At 46.9% G+C, this 22,625-nt stretch overlaps 1 protein-coding gene and 1 long non-coding RNA gene across 4 annotated transcripts; both read right to left on the reverse strand.

Moving 5' to 3' along the window:
* Window positions 1-4,755: 4,755 nt before the first annotated feature.
* On the reverse strand, window positions 4,756-12,003 carry KCNJ2 (potassium inwardly rectifying channel subfamily J member 2). The gene is made up of 2 exons (XM_042865254.1): window positions 11,872-12,003; window positions 4,756-7,177 (listed from the first exon to the last, which is right to left on the reverse strand). Exon 2 carries the CDS (start codon window positions 6,959-6,961, stop codon window positions 5,678-5,680), a length of 1,284 nt encoding a protein of 427 aa, XP_042721188.1. The 5' UTR covers window positions 6,962-7,177; window positions 11,872-12,003; the 3' UTR covers window positions 4,756-5,677.
* Window positions 12,004-14,571: 2,568 nt separating this feature from the next.
* On the reverse strand, window positions 14,572-21,333 carry LOC122176599. Of its 3 annotated transcripts, none has more exons than XR_006177779.1 (3): window positions 21,084-21,333; window positions 20,808-20,979; window positions 14,572-14,736 (listed from the first exon to the last, which is right to left on the reverse strand). It is a non-coding gene; the product is annotated as an uncharacterized LOC122176599 (long non-coding RNA). The 3 variants fall into 3 exon arrangements; XR_006177777.1 differs by lacking the exon at window positions 14,572-14,736 and adding an exon at window positions 19,935-20,585; XR_006177778.1 differs by lacking the exon at window positions 14,572-14,736 and adding an exon at window positions 19,935-20,722.
* Between the last annotated feature and the right edge of the window lie 1,292 nt (window positions 21,334-22,625).

The raw sequence follows: 22,625 nt of genomic DNA on the forward strand, positions 1-22,625 counted from the left end.
GTCCCCAAACACTGGCAAACCAGTAGAAGCATCTCAGCATCCTCAGGAGAGGACAAAGTGAAGGCAGTGCTATGGACGAAACAGAGAGAAGGGCTTTCCTGGTTTCAGGTGGCCATGAGGGTGATGAACTGCTTCTAGCTCCTTACAAGATGAGGTCTACCTTACGAGCTGTGGTTTCATCCAACTGCAAACAGCATGGAGCAAAATGCCACAGCTCAACTCCATGACCATTCAGTTGGTTTTCCTTGTACTTCTTTTTGTGGTTTTCCTTCCACTTTCAGTGGAATATCACTGCAGAGGATGGCCTCCACCTGCCGAGGGTCTAAACCCATGAAACTGGCTCCCCTGAAGCTGTGAGTTCAGCTTCAGCGTTCTCTGAAAGCATGGGCATTCCTTTAAACACTTTTGGTCAATAGGAAGCCTGCAGCCCTCAGCATGAGTTTGGCATGTCAAAACCATCTGCGAGCACTACTCATTCTGTGAGTAGACAGGAAAAAGAGGGAGCAGCTGGTCCATACATCTGCCTCTAGTGCACTTTGCTGTGCCATACCTATGCTGAATGCACCTGCCTGGATGAGTGTTCAGCGAGAGAAGGGAAGGGCAGCAGCAAGGGAGAGTATGAAGCCCCTGCCCACTGCACACAGAAGCTGGAAACAGCAAGCCAGGGCTCGGGGCTGTCTGGAGGAGGATTTCAGCAGGGCTGTAAGCGGATCCAGGCTGTGACAGCCAATCTGTGCCTCTAAATCCAGCCCTGCAATTATTATGATCAGCTTTTCGAGAGACCATTAGATTTTGAAAAGAGAATTTGAATTTATAAAAGGAGTTCTTCTAGATAAGGTCAGGGCTCTATCAGAGGCTTCATTTACGAGCTGTATTTAACGAGCATTACAGACTGATGAAAAGCTGGACAATTCAGCAGAGGTCAGAGCCGCGTTGCAGCACTGAACAGCCGTCCCCAGCCTGTGCAGAGCGTTGCATTCCAGTTAGATCAGCATTTTCGAGCTGAGTCACCCTTGCGCAGCTCCAGTGTCTGCCCTGGAGGCCACACACACACACACACACACACACACACACACAGCACTGAGCTCCCCAGCCCTCTGGGATGGGCACAGAGCTTCCCAACCCACCAGGATGGGCGCACAGCCCCCACTCTGTTACCCCAAGGCCTGTTCCACTGCACCTCCCCGTCCTGCTGCACAAGAACACAGCTCCAAAGGCTCAGGGCTCTGGATAAATTAGGCTTGTATGGAGATGACAGACAATGTGTTTGCACTTCAGCTCAAATGAAGAGCATCATTTCAATAGTGGGATGCTCCAGGGACACATGAAACATGGGGAACTGAGGATGTTTCTTGCTTAATTTTTTAATCCTTTTCCAAACGTTCCAGTACGCTGGCTTATGCTGTGCACATTCACTTCCCCTCTCCCTACGCTTTGTAGTTTATGTAGACTTTGAGCTTTCTTTCTGTTTCAGACAACTTGTAGCTAATGATGTGGAGCTCTGCAGTTTCAGGTATGACCTGAAGAAAGCCAGTCAGTCTCTCTGGGACAGATCTTCTTTTGGTGCAAGCTGCACAGCGTCGTGTTTGTGTTCCCATCTGGCAAATAATGACCGTATCACCTTTCCTCCTGCCTTTTGTCAAGGGAGAGAACGACCTGTCTCTTCCTAAAGGCTTCAGACAATGGCTGTGCTCAGGGACAGGCATAAACACAGCTGTATTATAACGTCCTGTTCATTCACATGCATGCTGCATACACCACTTCATTCTCAATTTTTTTTTTTTATTTATTTAGAAATAATAAAATAAGACATAATATATAAAAATCTGTACAATCCACAATTTGTGCAGTACATTAGGAAGACTTTGATACAAAAAGGCTGCAAACAGGAAAATAGTAATGGACAACTGTCAGATGTCTAGATTGTTCACCTTACAATAGTTGGAGGCCAAAAGTCATTACAAAATCAGTTTCTCATTGGCTGTGGGATGGCAACTACGCAGCACCCTTCTACTTTACAAGGGTCATGAGCAGCCATAATTTAAAGACATTACAGTACTTCTCAGTTTTACCTTGTAATCCATTATGAAAAAGAAGACCTAAGAGAACAAATCAAATGCCTGGACCCTTTGTCTTTCCTGGGAAAAGCAAGTGCTAAACGAACCACACAAGTGTTAGCACGTCTGGGCGAGTATCATTAAGTACAGCCAATAAGGACTTGACTCCTGTTACCTACCAGCAGACGGCTTGCACAGAAGAGACAGAGGAAAGAAGAGATCCCAACCTTCCTCAGACATGCTCTTTGTGACTGTATGCAGTATTGTGTTTCAGACATCAAGTGTCTCGTTCAAGTATTTTCAGGGAAGGGCAGAAATAACATATTCCCCCCAGACCCTAAGCAAAATACAGTATAAACCTTCTGTGCGCCCCAGCTGAGCCAACTTTGTCCTTGGTAAAGAGAGCAGCCCTGCAGGAGCCTACGGGTAGAGCTCAGTCAGTCCAAAGGGCCCCTCCTTAAACATCAGCTTAACCCAGGATCATCAGAAATGGACCAAATGCTGTCACCCACTCTGTACTCCTTAAAAATAACATTTTCCAATTGACCAACCCAGCTGCTGCTGTAGAAGTGTGCTACGATAGTCGGTCCTACACTGGGCTCACCAAGGCATGTTGGTAAAAACAGGAATGATGGACGAGGGGAAGGAAGGGTACCACAGCGTGCACATTGCAGGTCAGTTTCTAGCAGCTTCCCAGAGCCAGAGGCTGAGTGCAGCTCTGCAATGTGAGAGTCCATCAGCAAAGACAAAGGGTGGTTAAAGAAAAGAGGAAAAAAGAACTCTGCAGAGAGTGCCACAGATTGCCTCGATGCACACCCTCAGTAAGACTAGCACTGGGACAGCTGGTAAATTTAAAAATGCCAGTAGCTAGAACGTGTTTTCAACTCAAAAGTCCATGCGTAAAAATAAATAAAGAGTTCATAGCATTAGGAATCCTATAAGGCTTGCAATTATTTGCTAAAACTCATGCTAACCGGTAGCATCTAGGTACTAGCTAGCCGAGACTGCCGAGCAGAATTTATACTTCTTGTGGCCTTTTCTTTTTCTTCTTCTCCTTGTCCTCCTTTACAGACTGCTATTTACATTTGGCTTTAAATATGAAAATACTTGATAAACTTTATAAAATGTACATTTTAAAAATAGTTCTGAAAAACCGACTTGAAAAACAACAAAAAAGAACAAAACAAAACAAAAAACCACAAAACAAAACAAAACAAAAAAAACCCCAACACCCAAACCCCAAACTTCTGCACCAGAAATGTTGAGGGGAGGGGATCTTTGTAGTTTTCTGTTGTTTTTTTTTTTTTTTTTCTTCCCCCTCTGAATTTCTCTTTAGAAAAACAAGCAGAATCCTGCATCCCCTTCTCCCCCATCTCTTCCCTTGGGCATCTCCAGTATCATCCTGCAGAGCACTGTGCTCCTGGGAACACTGACCTGGAGGAGAGGACCCTTTCTTCCTCCTTGGCGTCCCACTTCCATCCCTTCCCCTTTGCATTTTCATGCCCCCTCTGTTTCACTGAATGCTCTTTGGTTTAGGTATTTCCTTTTACAAGTATGTCACAATAGCAGCACTGGCAGTACTCAGTTGTTTTCACCAACGTTGACCCAGAAACTGCGACCGAGTCGCATTGCATTCAGCTCTCCATTACTTCCCCCCACCCCAGTCACCGCCTTCTACGTGCACTCAATCATCTGCCCTCTCCAGTCACCAAGTCTACGTTTACAATGTCAAATTCCCACCATTTCACACCCAGATCCCATCTGACCAGACACCGTTTCATTGCAGGCATTTCTTTCAGGCAGGGCTGGAAGGGGCCAGCAGCCTTCACAGATGTCTGTTTGCAGAAGACGTTACACCTAGAACAAGCTGTTTTTTAATGGCATACAGTGATCCAATACTGTAACAGTGGACTAGAGTTGCTGTCCCCATCACCTCCCCTCTGCAGCAAACAGCCGTGCCACAAAGGCAGTGCATCCTTCAGCTTGGAGACACAGAGGCTTTACAGCCTGGGCAAAGGAGCCGAACACCACAGAGCCAAAGTGTGCTCAGAGCCCAGTGGTGCTTCTCATCCACCGGTCATTGATATTTGTGGAGAACAGGAGGCAGGAACACGCTTTACAGCCTCACTTTTTCCGACACCTTCGCCCTGCTGGAGAGAATCATCTTCACAAAAACTTATAAACTCATCACCCCTGTGCCATTCCCAAGCATCAGGAAAGTTTTTTTCCCTCTCCGCTACCCTCTCACTTCCTCTTTGGGAGGTTTATGCATTGGCTCTTTATGCAATGCCCTCTCCAGCCATGCTGTGTTGCAGCTCTGGCCAGGTGTCACCCCAGCAGCACATCCAGTGGCTCAGGGTGCTGGGGCTGAGATGGGGCACTGCTGCACCCGGTGAGCAAGCAGGGGATGGGGGTCTGTTGTCTGCCATCACCCCGCTGTGCTTCCCCTTAAACAAGAAGGGGATTTCTTCCATTACAGAGGAGGGGCGTGGGGAGGACCCCTAGCTCACTATAGATCCGAGTCTTAAGCTTTTAGAATAAGGTGCAAAAATAAAAGTTGTAAAAAGAAAAAAAAAAAAAAAAAAAGAGAAATCAAAACGAACAAACAAAAATAAAAAAAGTGTCTGAGGTTTGAAATTCTTTGTTTGTTTAAAGCAGCCTGTTCCTTTTTTTTTTTTTTCCTTCTCTTTTTTTTCTTTTTTTTTTTTCCTCTTTTTTTCTTTTTTTTTTCCTTAAATAAACTCCACTGTGCAAAACTGCATTTTCTTTGGTATCCTCGTAGGTAGTTTTAACTTAGTACTTTTCTGATGCATATATATAATCTTTTATTTCATCGCTTCCTTTAGACAGAGAATTAAATTCTCCCCCCAAAAATCATACTTTTGCTGGAGGCTACTGATTGGCCTGATATTACATAATGCCCCTTATGTAATTGGAAAGAGAGAAATTGATTCTAGCTATCAAACTACTGGCCTCAAAAAAAGAGTTTAGACTTTCTGGCAACGTCGGCCTCTCTGAAGTGATCACAAGCTTTTCAACCCCAAAAAGTTCAACACTGACCTTTTTTTTTCCCTTTTTTTTTTTTTTTTTTTTTAAATTACTCAAGAGAAAATAAAAACTACACTGCAACAAAAATAACCATTTGTGTTCATGTAGTTAGCAGCAGCTTTTTAAAAAATAATTATAATAATAATAATAAGGCAGATTCTTGCCTTTGTTATGCCATTAAAAACATTCTTGTTCCCTAGAGAGAAGCATTCTGGAAAAAGTTGAAAAAAAAAAAAAAAATAATAATAACCCAACCAAAGCTTGCCTGCAAGTTCAAGTTTTGTAAAAAAATATATACATAATTTATTCTACAACATATGTGCCTTCTGTTCATACTTAGACATGTTTAGTGCTTTGTGTTTAGAGTTCATTCTCTGTCGTCCCTCCTCTGAGGACAGCCCTCAAACCAGCCGGGGTTTCTCAGGTCTGCTTGCCTTCACGCCGCTCTTCAACAGTACCGTTGTCTGAAAACTGTTCTGGGCCAACTTCTCAGGTCAGCGTGCCTTTGACCGATAGCTGTTTATTTATTTTTTCTTTCCTTTCAACTGAAAGAGAGAGGAATTGTTCGCCAGTCATATTTCCGATTCACGCCGCAGCGGCCGTGGCTCTAGGGGCACTCCTGCCTGGTTGTGGTGGTCCATGTCGGGGTGGGTGTCTGTGCTCGTGCTTTCGGGTACCCCCGTGTCGATCTCGTCCTCCTCCTTGCTGGTGAGGGCCACTTCGTTCTCGTAGCAAAAGGAGTTTGCGTTTGAGAGAATGTATTTCTTTTCTGCTAAGTCTCTGGCACTGCAGATGGGTGTGTTGGGCACTTCGTATGTTTTGTGGAACCTCGAATAGTCCACTTTGTAGTAGTTCTTTTCTTCAAAGAGTACGGGCTCATAGCGGTGGCCCCAGAGGATTTCGTTTGCCAGATATGAGCTGCGGCACTGGGTAGTCATGGCAGTGGCTTCCACCATGCCCTCTAAAATGACTACAATTTCAAAGTCAGCATTGTCCATGTCTTGTTTGCTCAAGTCGTATAAAGGACTGTCTTCATCTATTTCGTGTACTATTGTGATTGGGGAGACTAGGAATATGCGGTCTATCCCACTGTCGAACCCTACATTGATGTCTATTTGATCCAAAGGGATGTACTCCCCTTCTGACGTGATCCTGGACTTGAGGAGCTGTGCTCGTACGTGTGCCTCAACCAAGTGGCTTTTCCTCAGGTTTCCGACACGCCACATGAGGCACAGTTTCCCATCTCTCATGGCCACCACGGCGTTGTGGCTGAAGACAAGAGTTTCGTTTCTCTTTTTTGGTTTAGCCATCTTTGCCATGACGGCACCAATGATGAAGGCATCAATGATGCAGCCCACTATAGACTGGAAAACCACCATGAAAACAGCAATGGGGCACTCGTCTGTGACGCACCTGAAGCCGTAGCCGATCGTGGTCTGGGTCTCAATGGAGAACAGAAAGGCTGCAGTGAAGCTGCTCACTTGAGAGACACAAGGCTTGTTATTTTCTTGGTTCTCCAGATCCCCGTGCAACAGCGCAATCAACCAAAACACACAGCCAAAAAAAAGCCAGGAGAGGATGAATGTCAGGCAGAAGATAACCAGCATCCACCTCCAGCGGATGTCCACGCAAGTGGTGAAGATGTCTGCCAGGTATCGCTGTCCCTTCTCACCCACGTTAATAAACTGGACGTTGCAGTGGCCATCTTTTTTGACAAAGCGGCTCCTGCACTGCTGCCTCGTGTGTACCTTACTTTTTCCATTCCCAAAGCCGTTGGCGACGGCCATGGTTGCCAGCTTCATGCCGTCCTCTTCCGAAGACACGATGCTGTAGCGGTTGGTTCGCACGCTGCCCATCACTACTGCTGTGGACTGAGGTGCTTCTGCTTTAGAAAACAGTCTAAGTTTCTGCAAAACCCTTTGGAGAAACAGTTTTGAAAGTTCTAGAGGAACACACACACACAGAAAAACTGGGGAGAGGCTGGAATCCCCAAAAGCCCTTGGATCAACCAAGGACAGTCTTCTGGCATGCAGAGTTAGCTTAACAAGTAACCGTCATAGAGAGGGCATGGTCTGTAAGAGAAAGAGAAATGGCATATTAGATCCTGGAGGAAAAGGATAATGAATCAAGCCTGTGAGAATCATGTAAAAATCACTCCTCTGAAGTTGCAGGAAGTTTCTTTATTCTTAATGGCAGCATTTGCTGGAATGTGTGAGCTCTCTGAGCTCAGTTATCTGTTGACCAAAGTGACATCATTACTGCAGAGCAGCCACTCTTCCCAAATGAGAGCCCTGAAATGATCATGTCAAACAAGTCTCTAAGCAGTATTCCACTTTAAAGTTAGGCATGCAGAGAATCTATCTACTGTTTGCAACGGGGCTTTTTGTTTATTTTGCAACAAATAATTAGCATTAGCCTCTCTCTGTTCAAATAATACTGAAGCAGGTTTTTAAACGACGTGCAGTGTCTGTCTCCTGGACTGCTTTACCTATGTCAAACAAGAGAGTGTACAAAGGGAAGACAACATCTACTGAGAAAAACAATAAAGTTGGAAAATGCAAATATCAGTTATTTCCATGAGATTACACCGCACAGAACTTACATTTTTCTATTAAGTGGGAGTTATAAAAGGAGTTGTGTGTTTTCTGTGAATGGCAGGAAGACAGGCTGCATCAGTGCCTTTAACTCCATCAATTCACTGCGTTTGGGCTGGTTTTTACACTCACATTAGGGTGAGTTGTAGGGAGAAACTAAACATCATAATGGCCCTCTGTGAATGGGAATGACAGAAGGCTCCAGTGGTAGGACTGCATGGGGGTAGGACTGCATGGGGGTAGGACTGCATGGGGGTAGGACTGCATGGGCATCTTCAGAACACCTGAAGGTCTTGGATGCCAGCAACTAAGGCTCAGCATAGAGGCTGCAGAACCTTCTTCCCGAGGGTAGAAGCTACCAGACTTGTTTCAGGGAGGTCTGGCTTAGACCCAGGTTTAGCTTTTAACAAGTGCGTCATCCATTAAGTCATGTACTGTATATCAGGAAATGTAATTGAAGTACTGCAGAGGATAAGAGATGCATTAATGCAACTGCTCCATCCATACATTCACCTCATGGAGGAAATAAAACCAAAACCAAGCAGCGAGGAATGTCTGCTATCCATTTACCCTAGAAGAGGAGACTTAAGTACTGTTTACATTGGTGGGGGATTAAATCACCATCCTCTTCATAAATCAATATAATCACAACTCATCTGAGTTTGTCCCAAACCCAACACATCTATCGCTGTCAAAGAGCACAACCTCTGCCCATGGCACAGCCTCAGTACCACGGCTGCTCCTCTGACTCAGCCTGACAACTGCAGCAGATAGCAGTCCATCTCCTTCCCCCAGAGCCTCACAGAGGTGTTCCAGCAACTGAAGGGATTTCAAGCAGTTCCTTGGCCCTCCCACATCCTTCCACCGCATTATGAGGGCTTTAGGTCAGCAAACACTTGTTGGGAAAAAGAGCAGGTGATAAACAGAAAACAACGGCGTGCCTGCAGTTGCGTGCAGGATGTTTTTCCCTGGAGGATCTCTTTGAGTTTTACTTTTACCTTCCCTTTTTTCCTCACTTCTGTTTGTTGTGCAATGGGTCCCGCCGCCCACTTGCTGAGATTACTCATCTGTGACTGCAGCAGCAAACAAGACATTTTGGCAGCTTTGGATGGGTTCAGTTATGTCCCATTTGAGTAAAACTCTCAGCAGTTTAATTTATGGGATGGTATAGCCCTTACACAGCGCACGCAAGATAGTCAGATAAGTGTAAGGACTCACTTTTTCCCCTCACACCTTTTTAATCCCGGGACTTCTCAAAAATACAAAGGAATTCTTTGAATGCTCACTTTAAAAAAAAAAAAAAGAAAAAAAAGAAAAAAAAAAAAAGGACTTGAAAGGACTTAGAGAAACCTGAGCAGAGGGTGCAAGTAAAATTGTTTATGCATTCCACATGAAAACGTCCCCGAAAAACCACTGCATTGGTTCACAAATTGATCACTTTTCTAAACCACATCCTATAATTGCAGACATGTTCGAATTCCACATTTGGAGTCTGTTTTGTTCCGAGCTGATGGAAATACACAGCCCAGGAAACAGCTCATTCTGAAGAGTTTTATTTCCCCTCTGCATTGTCTCTTGGATTTTAGAGGAAAAACTTGCAGCGGAGGGAAAGATAAGCTGTAAAGTCTCAAGTGTCAGAGCAGGCAGCCCCCCCTCCAGCGAAAGTCTTGACCTGGGGACGTTTGTTTGAATTCCATAAATCACTGAAATCCTAACGCCAACTTCCTGCAGCAAGCTGGCTGCATTTACAAGCTTGGGAGCTGAGCGATGCAGCACACGCTGCTGCCATCCCATTCACTTCTACCTGCTGCACGTCTGCCCAGCTGTGATGCCTACAGCTGTGTGCTGCCGGGAGCGGAGCTGCACCTCTGGATGCTGAGATCCTCATAGCAGAGGTGTGACTGGGGACGTGCTTAGCCAAGTGTGCAGGCTGCTCCTTGAAGTTTACACACAACAACGCTCTGGCGTGCTCCTGCTGCTTGTGGGAGAGCTCTTTTATTTCTGCACGGCACAGATTGGCTCTTCCCTGTGAGCGCTCAGCACGGGGAGGATAAGAGATGGGACTGCAGGCAGCGGGTCTGCTCCTGGTCCTGCTCCATCCCCTGTCAGTGCTCACCTTGACTCACAAAGCTATTTCATTAGTGGTCCCCCAAGTCCCACGGGCGATCAAGCAAGCTTGAAAATCTAACAGTACTTTTTATTTTGCTAATCCACCTGCTGCTCAAAGGCTAAATGAGCTCGTTCCCCCAGCACACCCCGGCAGCAATGTGTTGGAGGCACCGGGGATGCTCAGCTAGCTTGGGACCAGCTCTGCAATCCTCACCAGGCTAAAGAAACCAAGCCAGAACCCACAAACCAGCCCAGCCCTTTGTGTAATTGGGCCCAGCACACTGCAGCCAGGCACACACGCACACGTGGAGCTGTGAACTCAATCATCACTAGGTGTGTTATTGTCATTAATGCATGCTACCTTTCCTGCTGGAAGAGAATGTGAGATTAGAGTGATGCAGCTTGTAATTACCAGCACTGGAACTGATGTAGTGTTATCAGGATGGGACGGGATGGGAGAGCTCTGCTGCAAGGGGATGCTTGGAGGAACAGAGGAAAGGGGGCCTGTGCTGTGTCTGCTGCATTTCTAAACTAAATTCAGTGCAACTCCCAAGCCCCCACTTAGCAAGCATCCCCCCTAAACGTTTCCCCAGAGGAAAGACATTTACAGTGCACATCTAAACATCACAACCAGCAGCTCGGAGGGAATTTCTGCAGAAGGTCTGATACCCAGCAAAACCCTTTAAGTGCCAGAAGAGCAGAGGAGAAGAGGAGCACTAATGAGCGCTCGGAGCAGCTATTCCCAGGCTGATGCCACGCAGCCCCGCACCGTGAGCCGGGCACACGTTGCTAAGAGAGCAGAAGCGCTACCTTAGCAAAGCCTTCCCCCGCTGCCCTCGGTAAACAGAACAAAGAATGATCGCAAGAGCAGAGCCCGATCCCACAGCCCGTGCTCAGTGCTGGGCACGACCGCCCAATTGCGCTCCCCAGCCCCGGGGTCACCTCCAAGGCATTGCCCAGCACTGCTTTACCGGGACAGGACTCGGGTTACACCGAAGCTGTCTTCAAGGAGGATTTGTCCTGCTCCAACAGGCAGTGGGAGGTAAAAATAAAATAAAATGGAAAAAAAAAAAAAAAAAGAGAAAAAAAAAGCAGATGATGTAGGGAAATGGGTATGAAGAAACAGGAGAAAGGACACAAGTGGCGTTTGCATCTGCTATATCCACAAAGGAGCCGGGTTCGGGATATTTCTAGCTGATGACAAAATAGCTACAAGTGAAATAGCCATCACCAGGGGGTGTACTTGGTGCACCGGCTGGGAGGATGGAAAAGCAAACAAGTGTAAAGGTAAGGCTGGAGCGAGGAACAAGTGCTGCGGGCGGGCACGGTGCGCGGCCCCAACACCTGCAGCCCCGCCGGAAAGGCACTGAGCAGCTCAGCCCCCGTCGCTAAATCTGTCGCTTCTTATCGGTATTTTTTTTCCTAGTCACGAACTAAATTGAAACAATGCATCCTCTCCACACACTCCCCAGCTGCAATATGGTTTCTTTCTTCCCATTCTTGGCAGAATGATCGCATATGAAGAAAACCCCACGTTCCCATAAAGCCAGTGAATGAAGCTACAGGTTCCTTTCATGTCCCTCTGAAGTATTTCGGACACTCCTCTATAAATGACGCATCTGATAACTCAGATTTGATAGTTTTGACCTCTGTCTTACACGGGAAACAACAGGCAAGAAGAGCAAAAGGGATAGAGCGGTGCTGCGTCTGCACGACGGAGTTGTCATGCAAACTTCCAGCCCTTCCCCCGAACAAAATATCTCGGGGGGAGCAGCTGGTGCATGGAAAGTTATGAACATAAACAGATGCTGCAAGCAGATGCTCGAGTGTTCCCAGCATACCTATCTAATTATTTGAGGCACCCAGAATAGCTCGTGTATGGTGCACGAGAAACGCAGGAGTTCCCCCTCCGAGCGGTTATGCCGAAGCGTACAACAGATCCACGAGCACGAAAAGCGCTAACTCGACAATGCTGCATTAAGCCCCGACGCATCGCATCGCCCCGACCCCTGATGGCACCTCGGGGCGTCCCGCATAGATGGGGAAAAGAAAGCGCTCCTTACCTGCCGGTGGCTTAAACAGAGGTGCTTAGATAGTTTAAAGGGTGTTAAGATCCGCGGGGACGCAGCAAGCCAAGCCAATCCCAAGGTGCCCGCCGGCCGCCGCCGCACCGCTTGCAACTGAGCCACTCAATGAGCCGCTGCCCCCTTTTTGCGGGCTGCCATGTGATGTTTAATAGCGGCCCTGTCGGCCCCGCCCTCGCCGCTACCCCGCACCAATGGCAAACGGGAGGCCGGGCCGCACCGCGGGGCTGCGGGGCTGCGGGAGAACGGCTCCGGATCGGGGGCGGTGCGGGGCTGCGTGCGGGGCGATGCGGGGCTGTGAGCCGGGAGATGCTGGGCTGTGTGCGGGGCGATGCGGGGCGATGTGGGGCTGCCCCCTCTGGGCTCCGTGCCGCGGTAGATGGAGCGCAGCCCGCGGGGAACGGCCCTACCCCAGGACAGCCCCGCAGCTCCGGGCAGCACCTGCCCGCGGCTGTTACCCCTCCGGGGAGGCGTTCGGTGGGTCTGCTTATGAAGATGCCGGGTGAGGCTGCTCGCTCTGGTCTTCTCTTGGGCTCCTGTGTGATGCCTCGTGTAGTAAGGAACAATAGCGGGGTAAAGCAGTTTGGTTTCCTTTGGTAGTCGTGTTCCATCTTCACGAAATGCTGAAATGTGTGGTATCTAATCACAAAGACCCAGCCTTCACACACACCCGGAGCAAGTCCAGCACACTCCACTCCATCACTGCTCCTTACACTGATATCTGATGTCCCTCTCAAAAGCAAAGTTCTGTCCCCTGGTCTAAGACCTCTTGGAGCAAGCAGAGTATTGGCGTGCTGCGGTGTTTGGGTGCATCTCTATGTTCCATACATCACTTGTAGAAGGTTGTCCTGTCCGGCCATGGGTGAAAAGTGCAGAAATCAAAATGGCATTTAATAGCTTGTCCTCCCTATGGTAGATGTGGCCTAAGACATCTGACAAAGAAAACAGGGATGAAATGTTTGGCCAGGAGCCTTGCAGGAACAAAAACAGCCTTGTAAGCATGCTCTGGAGTTTGCCAAACTCTAGCTCTGATGGACAGTGCAGGGGTGTGAGTTTCCGAGGCAGGTGTCCCCTGCACAGTGCTAACAGCTGAGCTGCAACACGGAGCCTTGAGCGGTGGGCTGGAAAAGTCAGAGTGAAGGTGACTGTTGAACGCAGAGCACACGAGGCTGTCGGAGTTGGTGAGAGCTCTGTGAGCTGCACCTGGGACTGCAACAGCAGCATCTGTAGGGACAGACGGATCCTCCCCTCCTTCCCGTGTCCCCGACAGGCTCCAAAGATGATTCCATGTTTCTACAGCAAAGCTTGCAGTCACTATTAGGTTGCTTTAAGCTTTGTAAGCGTGCAACTCTGACATGAGCAAGTCTTGAAATGCTCAATGAAAATGTTGTCCCCGAATGCTTTCTTGTGTAATGACACTAAGAAAACACTTTTTTTTTTGCTGTCATTTACAGTATGTGTTGAGTTCCCCATATTCTGAATGAGGAAGCATTGGTGCAGCAACAAACACAATGGCCAAATGCAGCTGCCTTTAGCAGCCCACAGCGTGGTGTGTGCAGGATGCATGGCTGTATGTGGTGTGGGAGAAAAGACAAGTGATTGTGTACATTGAGCAACCTGATGCGTTGGGCAATCGTTGTTCCTGCATTGTTTTGGGTGGTTCTGTCCATGTTTAATTGGAAGAAAAGCTCTCTAACTTGGGCGAGTATCTTGTGATTGAGGAATAATAAAAAATTGCAAGAGGGAAAGACAGCAATTATTTCATTCATCCAGTAAGACTGAAGTCACCCACCAGATTTGAAGTCCATAGTGACAAATGCTACAAAGATTCATGGCAAAAAATCCCTTGTGTTTCTGAACGTGTCAGTGCAGCTAAAATAGCAACAATCTGACCCACCTTGATGAAGTATGTGCTCATCTAAATGGAGTGGAAATAAAGGTGCTGTGATACACCGAGGCTCAGAAGCACTCTGCTGAAAATACATGCAGTGTGCTGGAGGGTGGGTTGGACACATCTCTGCACAATGCCCACAAGATATTACCCATTAAAGCCTGACCTTGCAGACTCTTACTCAACCCTTACTCACCAAACTGACTGATTAACACTGCTAACTTACGGGACCCGAGAGCCCAGATCCGCTGAGATGAGTAAGACTTATTCACAGCAGCACAGCCCTGCAGACCAGCGTTTCGTATTGAAGAAGACTTGAATGCACACATCAGGGCTGGTTTATAGCTTCCTTAAACTCCAAGCTGCTCTGTCCAGAAAGCTCTCCTTTGAATGAAATATCGATTTGAATCTATTACACAGATTACAGGAACTGTAACAAAGCCGCTTCTCGCCTGCCTGAGCTTCAGCAGAGGCACTTCCAAAGCCCTCAAATGGGGAAGTTGAAGTTACAAGAAAAGTTTCTAAAAAACTCTTTCCTGTTGCAACCAGCCAGGACAAAGAGGGTGAGGAACAGCTGAAAACTTAACCCTCAAGAGTGAGCGAGGCTTTGTTTGGCTTCCCTCAATGTTTTCTCTTTTAAGGCAGTCTGGGTGCGGGATATTTCACTGCCTCCTTTCTGATGTGCTGAAGAGTTATGTGAGATGGCCTGAGGAATTTTCAGGGTAAGATCTGCTCTCTGCAGAAAGAAAAACACTCTCAGGAGATAAGAAGGGCGCTAGGAAAGCAGAATATTTATGTTTCATACGGGTGTAGGAGGTGTAAGAATAGGAGCATCCCAGGGCAGGATGCTTTCTCTGATCCATCGTGCAGCTCAGCCACAGCAGTGGAAGGAGAGGCTTTTCTCCTCACATTTCCTGAGCATCTCCTCAGTCTTGCAGAGATCTGCAGATGCCCTGTGGAAGCAAATTAGAGTTGTGTTGCAGGCACAGTTCTTGCCAATTGAAACCCAGAGGCTCTAACCCCTGTCTTGCTGCATGTTATTAAATTGGTTTTTCTTCTTGGCGGTGAAAGGGCCTAATTATCAGATTGCATTAGTCTTCATCTCTTAAAGTGGCCAAATCTGCTTTGGTTCTCAAGGATTTTATTGCCAGCTGAAAATAGCTTGATTGTATTGTACTTGCAAAGAAAACACAGTCTGGTCAAATCAAAGCCGTCAGTTTCCACTGGATGAGAAGAAATGCTGTAAATAAACTGTTGGGCTTTTTGTTGGTCTCACCATTTCCATGCATGTAAACTGGCACACGTTAGCCTTTCTTCTCTAACCATTAAGTCAACTGGAAAAAATTCATCAGGAAAAGGTGGTTTTCCCATTCACAGTAAATCTCTGGGGTTTAGACATTAACTGGATCTTTATAGGTCTAATGCTGTGATCTCCAAGGAAAAATGAAGGCATGTTTGCAGTAGAAGGAATCGGTAAATCCAATGTAAATTCTGAAGGGAGATGGTTACATGTTTGATAAGACTTGAGAGAGCAAATAAATACATTTTGTACTTTGCAAGCAAAGAGGATATACAGAAATGCAGCCGGTGACACAGTTATAATGGATAATACTGTGTTTGTTCATGCAAGGAGTGAAATATGACAAAGGAAATTGAATTGTTTTATATCTCTGAGAAGAGTTGAATTCACACAGCCTTCACATTTTTTCTCTCTTTCTCAGACACTGAGTGCCCAAAATCTTTGCTTAAGATTTCTGTCTGTCTTCTTCAGCCTGATTCTAAAATCAAACCACCAGCTAGTGACTGTAGTTTGAAATATAGGAGTGTAGGCTTTCAGTCATTGCTACTGCAGATGGTGGATGTGGGAAGCAAGGTGAAGAAATGTTGAAATAATGAATTACAAAGAGTAATCCATAGCTAATGGTAACTATATAGCCAGAAATCCAAATGCAACCCATGAAGATCTGCCAAGGAAAACTTAACTTCCAGCACCATATTCCATGTGGTTCAATTTTCACTGAATTAAGGTGCCTAATTTAAAGAATCTTTAACTTCCAGCTAAAGTTTTAGACCCGAAAAGATACGGTCAAACACAAAAAAGAGAATGGAGAAGGGAGCTCTTCCAAACTCTTACCTCTACAGGGTCAAAATCCTGTAATCAAATAGGAAATGTCAGTCTGTTATTTAATGTATGCCTTGCACAGTCTTCATTTACTGGAAGCTTTGCTTTAGCAGGACAGTTATATAAACTTTTAGTTATCTGTTTCCATAATTTAGGATTATGGATCGTCTTTGGGAAATGCAGTGAGCTCCAGGGACAGCTAGAATTATTTGTGATGTTGCAATGTTTTTTAATTCAAATCACTCAGCCCTCAATCACCTGTGGCACTTTATCCTCCAAGGCAGCATATGTCCTCAAAGGGGAATATATGTTCAGATTAATGAGAGGGGCCTTAGTGTAAGTGATAAAACTGCCCAATGATTTATATTTTAATAAGGATAAAATTTCCCTATGAATCTCAAAGTTGCAAAATGATTTTCTATGGTTCCCATTCTTTGGATGTCTCAAGGGAAAGGGAGTTAATGGTTAATAAGCCAGCCAAAGTGGTGAGAACATGCCCATGGAGCCGACATAGGGAACGTGACAATTCCTGGAAGGAAAAGGGTTAAGAGCCAGCAACTTACACATACAAAACGATGTGACCACACTTTCATTCTCTGACTTACAGCTTCAGTTGTTTAGTTTTATTAGTGTGCCAAAATCAGGATAGGCTCAGGCTCAGCTGAACAGAGTAGGGCAGGAATATCTTTGCATTTCTCTGGGTTGCACATTTGTAGTTATGCAGATGCTGTGAAGAAGCAGCAGGGCTGTCATGGGAGCAGGTCCTCACTGGGATTACAGCTCTCACCTTCCCATGGGCTCTCAGCAGCCAAGGCACCTGCTTGCTCAAAAGCCCACGTAGTGTTCAATCAATTTTCCAACCTACCTTTTGGTGCTGTGTACCAGAAAGGAAGGAGCAATGTTACCAGCCTGTATTCCCCCTAATTCCACCTCTGCTGCAAGGGATGAAGCTGAGATCTGCTTTGGTCTCTGTTACATTGTGTGTCACCATAGGTAGAAATATGATAATAAAGAACAAAAGCAAAAATGTGGTAGAAAGTGCTATAAATCTGTAACATACAGTATTCCTTCACCTATCCTACCAACTCATTTATTTTCACCTGTGTGATTCACTTCCCAGGTGATGCTTGGCAATTCCTGAGGGAAAGATGATGTGAATACATGGGTACACACTGCTTCCTGCTTCCAGGAGCAGTAGGATATACTCAGAAGTGACTGAAATTCTCTGCCTTGCAATGTGCATGTTGTATTTTATGCTGCTGGTCATTCATTATCTACCACTGTGCTTCACTGCCTATCAGTGTGTTCACTCAAGTGAAAACTGCATCGATAAACTCGGAAGCATATGGTTTGTGTTAACAGTGCTCTGTGCATAAGCAACTGCTCTCCTCACTCTCTCACATTTTCTGCTTTAGTGTAGTAGCTGAGATGCAAATGTCCTCAGTGTTTTCTATCAGTTTGTACCAGAAGCTTTAAACTCGCCTGCAGTGTGCGGCCGCAATGTAAATGACAATATCAGAGTTTATTTGCTCTCCCGGAGAGCAAATAAACTTTGCTGAAAACAGAGGATTAGATCATTGGCCATTGTGGAAGGAAAAATGGCAGCATACAGTAGCAAACAAGCTCGGATTTCCTGAGGAGCTGACGCTGTGCCGATTTACATCCAATGTGAAGCTCCATCTTGAAGACCCATATTGGTGCTGCCTGGCCCGGGGCATTGCAGCCTCCAAGCAAATCCTCTCCAGCACAGAACGCAGAGGGGCTTGGAAGCGATGCCACCCTGAGCTGGCACATCTCCCTGCCCTGTGCCAAGCCAGGAGTGCTGTGGGGAGCAGGCACAACATGGCAGCCCAACCCTGCTCGTAACGCCCGCGTGGCTGGGAAGGAGGTTGAGAAATGTAATTAGCTGGCACCTTCCTAGATTTCCCTTAAAACTAAAATTGAACAGATGAGTAAAATCGTACCAAGCTCAAACCATTGGCTAAGCTTCCTGATATTGTTTTTGACTGATTATTTGGACTGGTCCTTCAAGGCCCACCCACTAAAACACCTCTGTCACTTGAAAAATCTGTCGTCAGAGAGGAAATAATCTTCAGCAAGAAAATACCGCAGTTTCCTTTCTTTTTCTACCGTAATCTTGTGCTGCTTATTTGCTTTTCTGATGTCATTTTGTGCCTCCAGGCTGATTTCTACCTCTGGTCTGTGCAAATGCAGAGGGGAAGAAGGATTCCCCACCCACCCCCGGGCATCCTTCATTAAAACTGCACGTCCTGCACCTTTGGGCCCTGATTAAATCACATAGAGAGAGGGAAAGGGTGGCCACAGAAGGAGCCTTTCCCCTGTTTGGTGCTAGTAGATGTTGTGCCCGTGAAGGCATGAGCCATGCATTTCTTTGTAATCTCTCTAATACTTCAAAAGTTGGCTTTGATCCTCTAATATTATTTGAGCTACTGCCCAAACCCTATTAAGCAACCTTGTGACAGAGACTGGAGGGAAAAGGATTGTGCCGTTTCTCATCAAGTATTAAAAAATATGGAAGTTCATGAAATGTCAGAGTTGCTGCAGCCCACGGTTACATCATGGCCTGTGGTGGCACTGCGGGTCCTGATGTCCTGGTGGTTTCCAGGGGCTGTGCTCGCTCTGCCCATGCAGTGGGTGCTGCAAAAGTGGTGTGCCTGGCAGGGCAGGGCTGCTTGCAGGGCCCTCCCTGCCTGCAGGCTGACGCAGCTCAGAGCCGTCTGCACTTTGTTGTTGGCGTGAAGCGATCTGCAGAAATATGCTGTCAGGCTCATGAGGAAGGCGATCTGATCATGGGAAGGTCACACTGCTGAGTCCTGAGACCAGAAACCCACCTTCACTCAGAGCAGTGCATAGATCTCCGTGTTTTGCTTTAACCTCAGTTCAGCTTCAGAGCCAAATGCCTGCCGAGGACACTCGTGGTGGCTCAGGCAGGAGGGACGTTCAGCACTCAGGTTCTGACCTCATTGTGGCCTTCCAGTATTTGAAAGGAGCATATAAACAGGAGGGAGAATGACTGTTTATGAGGGTGGATAGTGATAGGACAAGGAGGGAATGGTTTTAAACTGAGACAGGGAAAGTTTAGGTTAGATACTAGGAGGAAGTTTTTCACACAGAGGGTGGTGATGCACTGGAACAGGCTGCCCAAGGAGGCTCCGGATGCCCCATCCCTGCTGGCATTCAAAGCCAGGCTGGATGTGGCTCTGGGCAGCCTGGGCTGCTGGTTGGTGACCCTGCACACAGCAGGGGGCTGGAACTGGATGATTATTGTGGTCCTTTTCAACCCAGGCTGTTCAATGACAGTGACAATCAGAGAGTGAGGGAGACAGCAAGAGAGAGCTGAAGAGAATGAGCACAGCCTCGCTGTGTTGCTTGCTGTGCTTCTGCAAGGTGCTTGTGTTCCCTGACAGCAAAGGTGACACAAAAACCTCCGTACAGTAGAGCAATAGAACAGGGCTCAGTGGACCAGTTTTGTTCAGCCCTTCCTAATGGGGTGACTCCAGGATGGAGTGCCAGCAGTGCCCATAATTTCTGGGTGCTTTGTTAAGAAGTCTCCTGCACATTTTCAGAAGTTGGAAACCACCAACCAGCTCAGCTTTCCTTCATCACCATTCCCAGTTCTGGTCACCAGGTAAAGGCAGGGTGGGAGCACAATAAATATAAACCCTTTGACTTGAAAGCAAAAGTGAGTGCTGCAGAGAGCTGTTTGCTTTTCATTATTCACACTCTTCAGGCTCTGGCAAATTGCTTTTCCTCCAACCATACTTCACTCTAATTTTTTCAAGCTGAACTGGTTTGGATAGAATAAATATCTGCTCTGAATCCTCATTAGACATTTCAATTGACTTTGAATCTTTTTGGAAGGACCAGAGAGAAATAGAAGACTTTCAAGCATCTTTGTGCCTTTGGTGTTTGGAAGTGGCTTCTCTCACAGGAGAGAAAAGAGAAGAAGCAGATCTGTTTGAGTAATTTAATCTGTGTAAGGTAATTTACTACAAGGCAACACTTCAGTGCTCAGTGCTTTTTATTTTCCAACACACAACTATCCCTGACCTTGCTCTTTTCTAACCCCACTTGTGTGTCAGCTAGCTCTGTAAGAAGAAGCCTCCCCAAGGAGAAAATCTACAAGTCAAATACATGATTTCCCATGCTCAAAAAGGATCCAGAAGACTCAGCAATCAGCAATATGCATCTCCTCCCTTCATATGGTTAGGCTGTTTCAGTGTTTTCATCATCTCTGGTAAAATTAGCACTATAGTAATTACCCTGTGCCAAACATCAGCTGGTGAAAGTGCACATATTTCAGAGGGAGGAAACTTGAGATGGAATTGGTAGGCGCTGCCCCACTTATTAAGGCTGATATAAGGAAAGTGATGGGAGTTATTTCAGTCCCACATCCACACGTGTAGACACATGCACTCGTATGTGACAGATTTTCCCTGCTAGAGCTTGGCACCCAGCTTCCTGCAGGTTGCCAATGCCAGTGTAAGGCTTTCACAGTCATCCCTGCACATCTTTGGTCTTCTGTCCTACCAGCCAGAGGTTTGCTGGAGGGTTTTGGGAAACAGCTTGTGGCTGTGGGGGATCCAGAAGGGCTAAAGTAGGATTCAGAAGGACTACATTTGATATTTCTCCTGGTGCTCTTCTAAAAAGAAGGATAAACTGGAAGGAAAGAGAAATAGTGTCCAGTGAGCTTATGGTTATGTGCCTTCCAAGCAGAGTGGCTGCCAGCTGAGGAGTGACACCATGCTGTGCCCTTTTACATGACACCAATGGCAAGGGAAAGGTGGACTTTTTGCCTATGGAAAAATGAGATCACTGAGGAGAAAAAGTTTTCAGCAGTACGCACAGCAAGTAATGAAACATCTGCAGTGAAGTACTTACCAGAGGACTCCTGCCAGGCTCACATCCCACCACAGGTCACTCTGGAAGCTGTCCTATTGAATTTGGTGGGGTCACCTTTACTCAACATGAGTAAGGCCCTTGACCCGGGTGTGCAAGGAAGCCTCCCCTGTAGTACACTCACCAGGGGCTGTTCTGATTTCCACTTGAAGACCTGAAATGAGACCTGCCCGCTTATACTCAAGTTATTTTTCACACCCTTCTCAGGGCACGCTTATCTCAATGAAACATTTATCAGTGGAGGTTTTGAAAACTTACAACACACCCAAAAGGCAACCCCACCCAGGAGACACATTTCAAGCCACAGCAAGCAGCAGTGACACCGGGGAAGCTCTGGGACCGTCTCCTCTCTATGCTGCTTTGCACAATGGTCACATAGAGGCTGCCAGCTCATTTTGGCACCTGGGCTGAGCACGAATCATACCGAATGAACATCGGACCAAAAATAGTTCCTGCCCTGTCAGGCAAGTCTGAGAGACACCCTGTGATCAAAGATGGGGAAGCAGACACAATGCCCAGTAGTCGCAGCAGAGCAGCTGCCTGACACTTGTGGAGCTTCTTCCACGCACTGCTGCGAAGGAGAGCCTGAAGAAAGGATGTGAAGGAGGATGATGATATAGATGGCTCAGCAGATGTTTCATTGGAGCTACTCCCATGCGTGAGAGAACGCACGAAGCTGTTCAATGGAAAATGTGCGTTCAGAAGTGGACATGGCACTGAATATGAGATAATTATTAAGGCATTTCTATTTTGGAGCTCTTCTGTGTGTAGTTTTACATAATAAATGTTAGCGTTGCCTTTCTACACGCACACACGATCCCCGGCCCAAACAAACAACAGCTTTTTTGCTTCTTGTCACTGATACCTCTCGAAGTTAAGTATCTTTGGCCACAAATAGATCATTGCCCTATTTGAAAAGTTCCTAGTGGAGTGTAGCCAGTTTTGACTGGCTATATATACCTAAGCTGGCAAATCGAGCAACCTCTCAGCTTTTGCTTCTATATATAAAGAGGAATGATATAGAATAAATCAGCTGGACGGAGCATATGTCATATCAATTTTTATACCAAAATTCTTTGCTTTCTGAGTCGGCTTTAGAGCCTGAATGGGCAACTATAGGAAGCCCTAAACTCAGGTTTGGATGGGATGGTCCGGCAGTACTAGGAACGTTAAAGTTGCCAACAGGTTTCCACGTGCCATTTAGGGATGGCTGAGGAACAAATTTCCGTGGACAGCAGTTGTGCCTCCTGAATTATTTTAAGTCTCAGGTAGCACCGTAAAGCTGACCCCTGAACAAGTGCTGGAAAAGGATACAGAGAGATATGTAGGGTTCAGTCGAACTTATGGCCCTCTGCTCGTAGCAGAACCCAGTGGGAAGCCCCGTCTGTGAGCGCAGGGCCGTCGTGTCGTCCCCCTCCATCCACCCCAAGCCACGCACCGCAACAGCGGGACAGGGCCCTGCGCGGGGGGGGCGATGCGGCAGTTCCACTGGCGGCCACCAGGTGGCGCTCAAGTGCCCCGGCGCGGCCGCGCTGTGAGGCAGCAGCGGCGGAACGGGGTGGGCGCTGCCGCGGGGGGTCGGGGCGCGGGGGCTTCCGATAGTGCCGGGTAACTGCGGATTGAGGAGCGTGAAAGGCTGACTGACGGCAGGCAGTGTCACAGCTTCCCAAATCTCCTGGCTTTCTAGGGAGCTTGGAATGACTGGACCCGCTGCAGGTTTTTCCCGATGTTTGTTTGATTCCCTCTCAACCATTCAGACTGGAAAGATTTAAATTCCAGAAGTGCTGTGACTTTAGGGCC

Source organism: Lagopus leucura, unplaced genomic scaffold (assembly GCF_019238085.1).
Source record: "Lagopus leucura isolate 7727_CA_CO unplaced genomic scaffold, USGS_WTPT01 Super-Scaffold_797, whole genome shotgun sequence".
Lineage (NCBI taxonomy): Eukaryota > Metazoa > Chordata > Aves > Galliformes > Phasianidae > Lagopus > Lagopus leucura.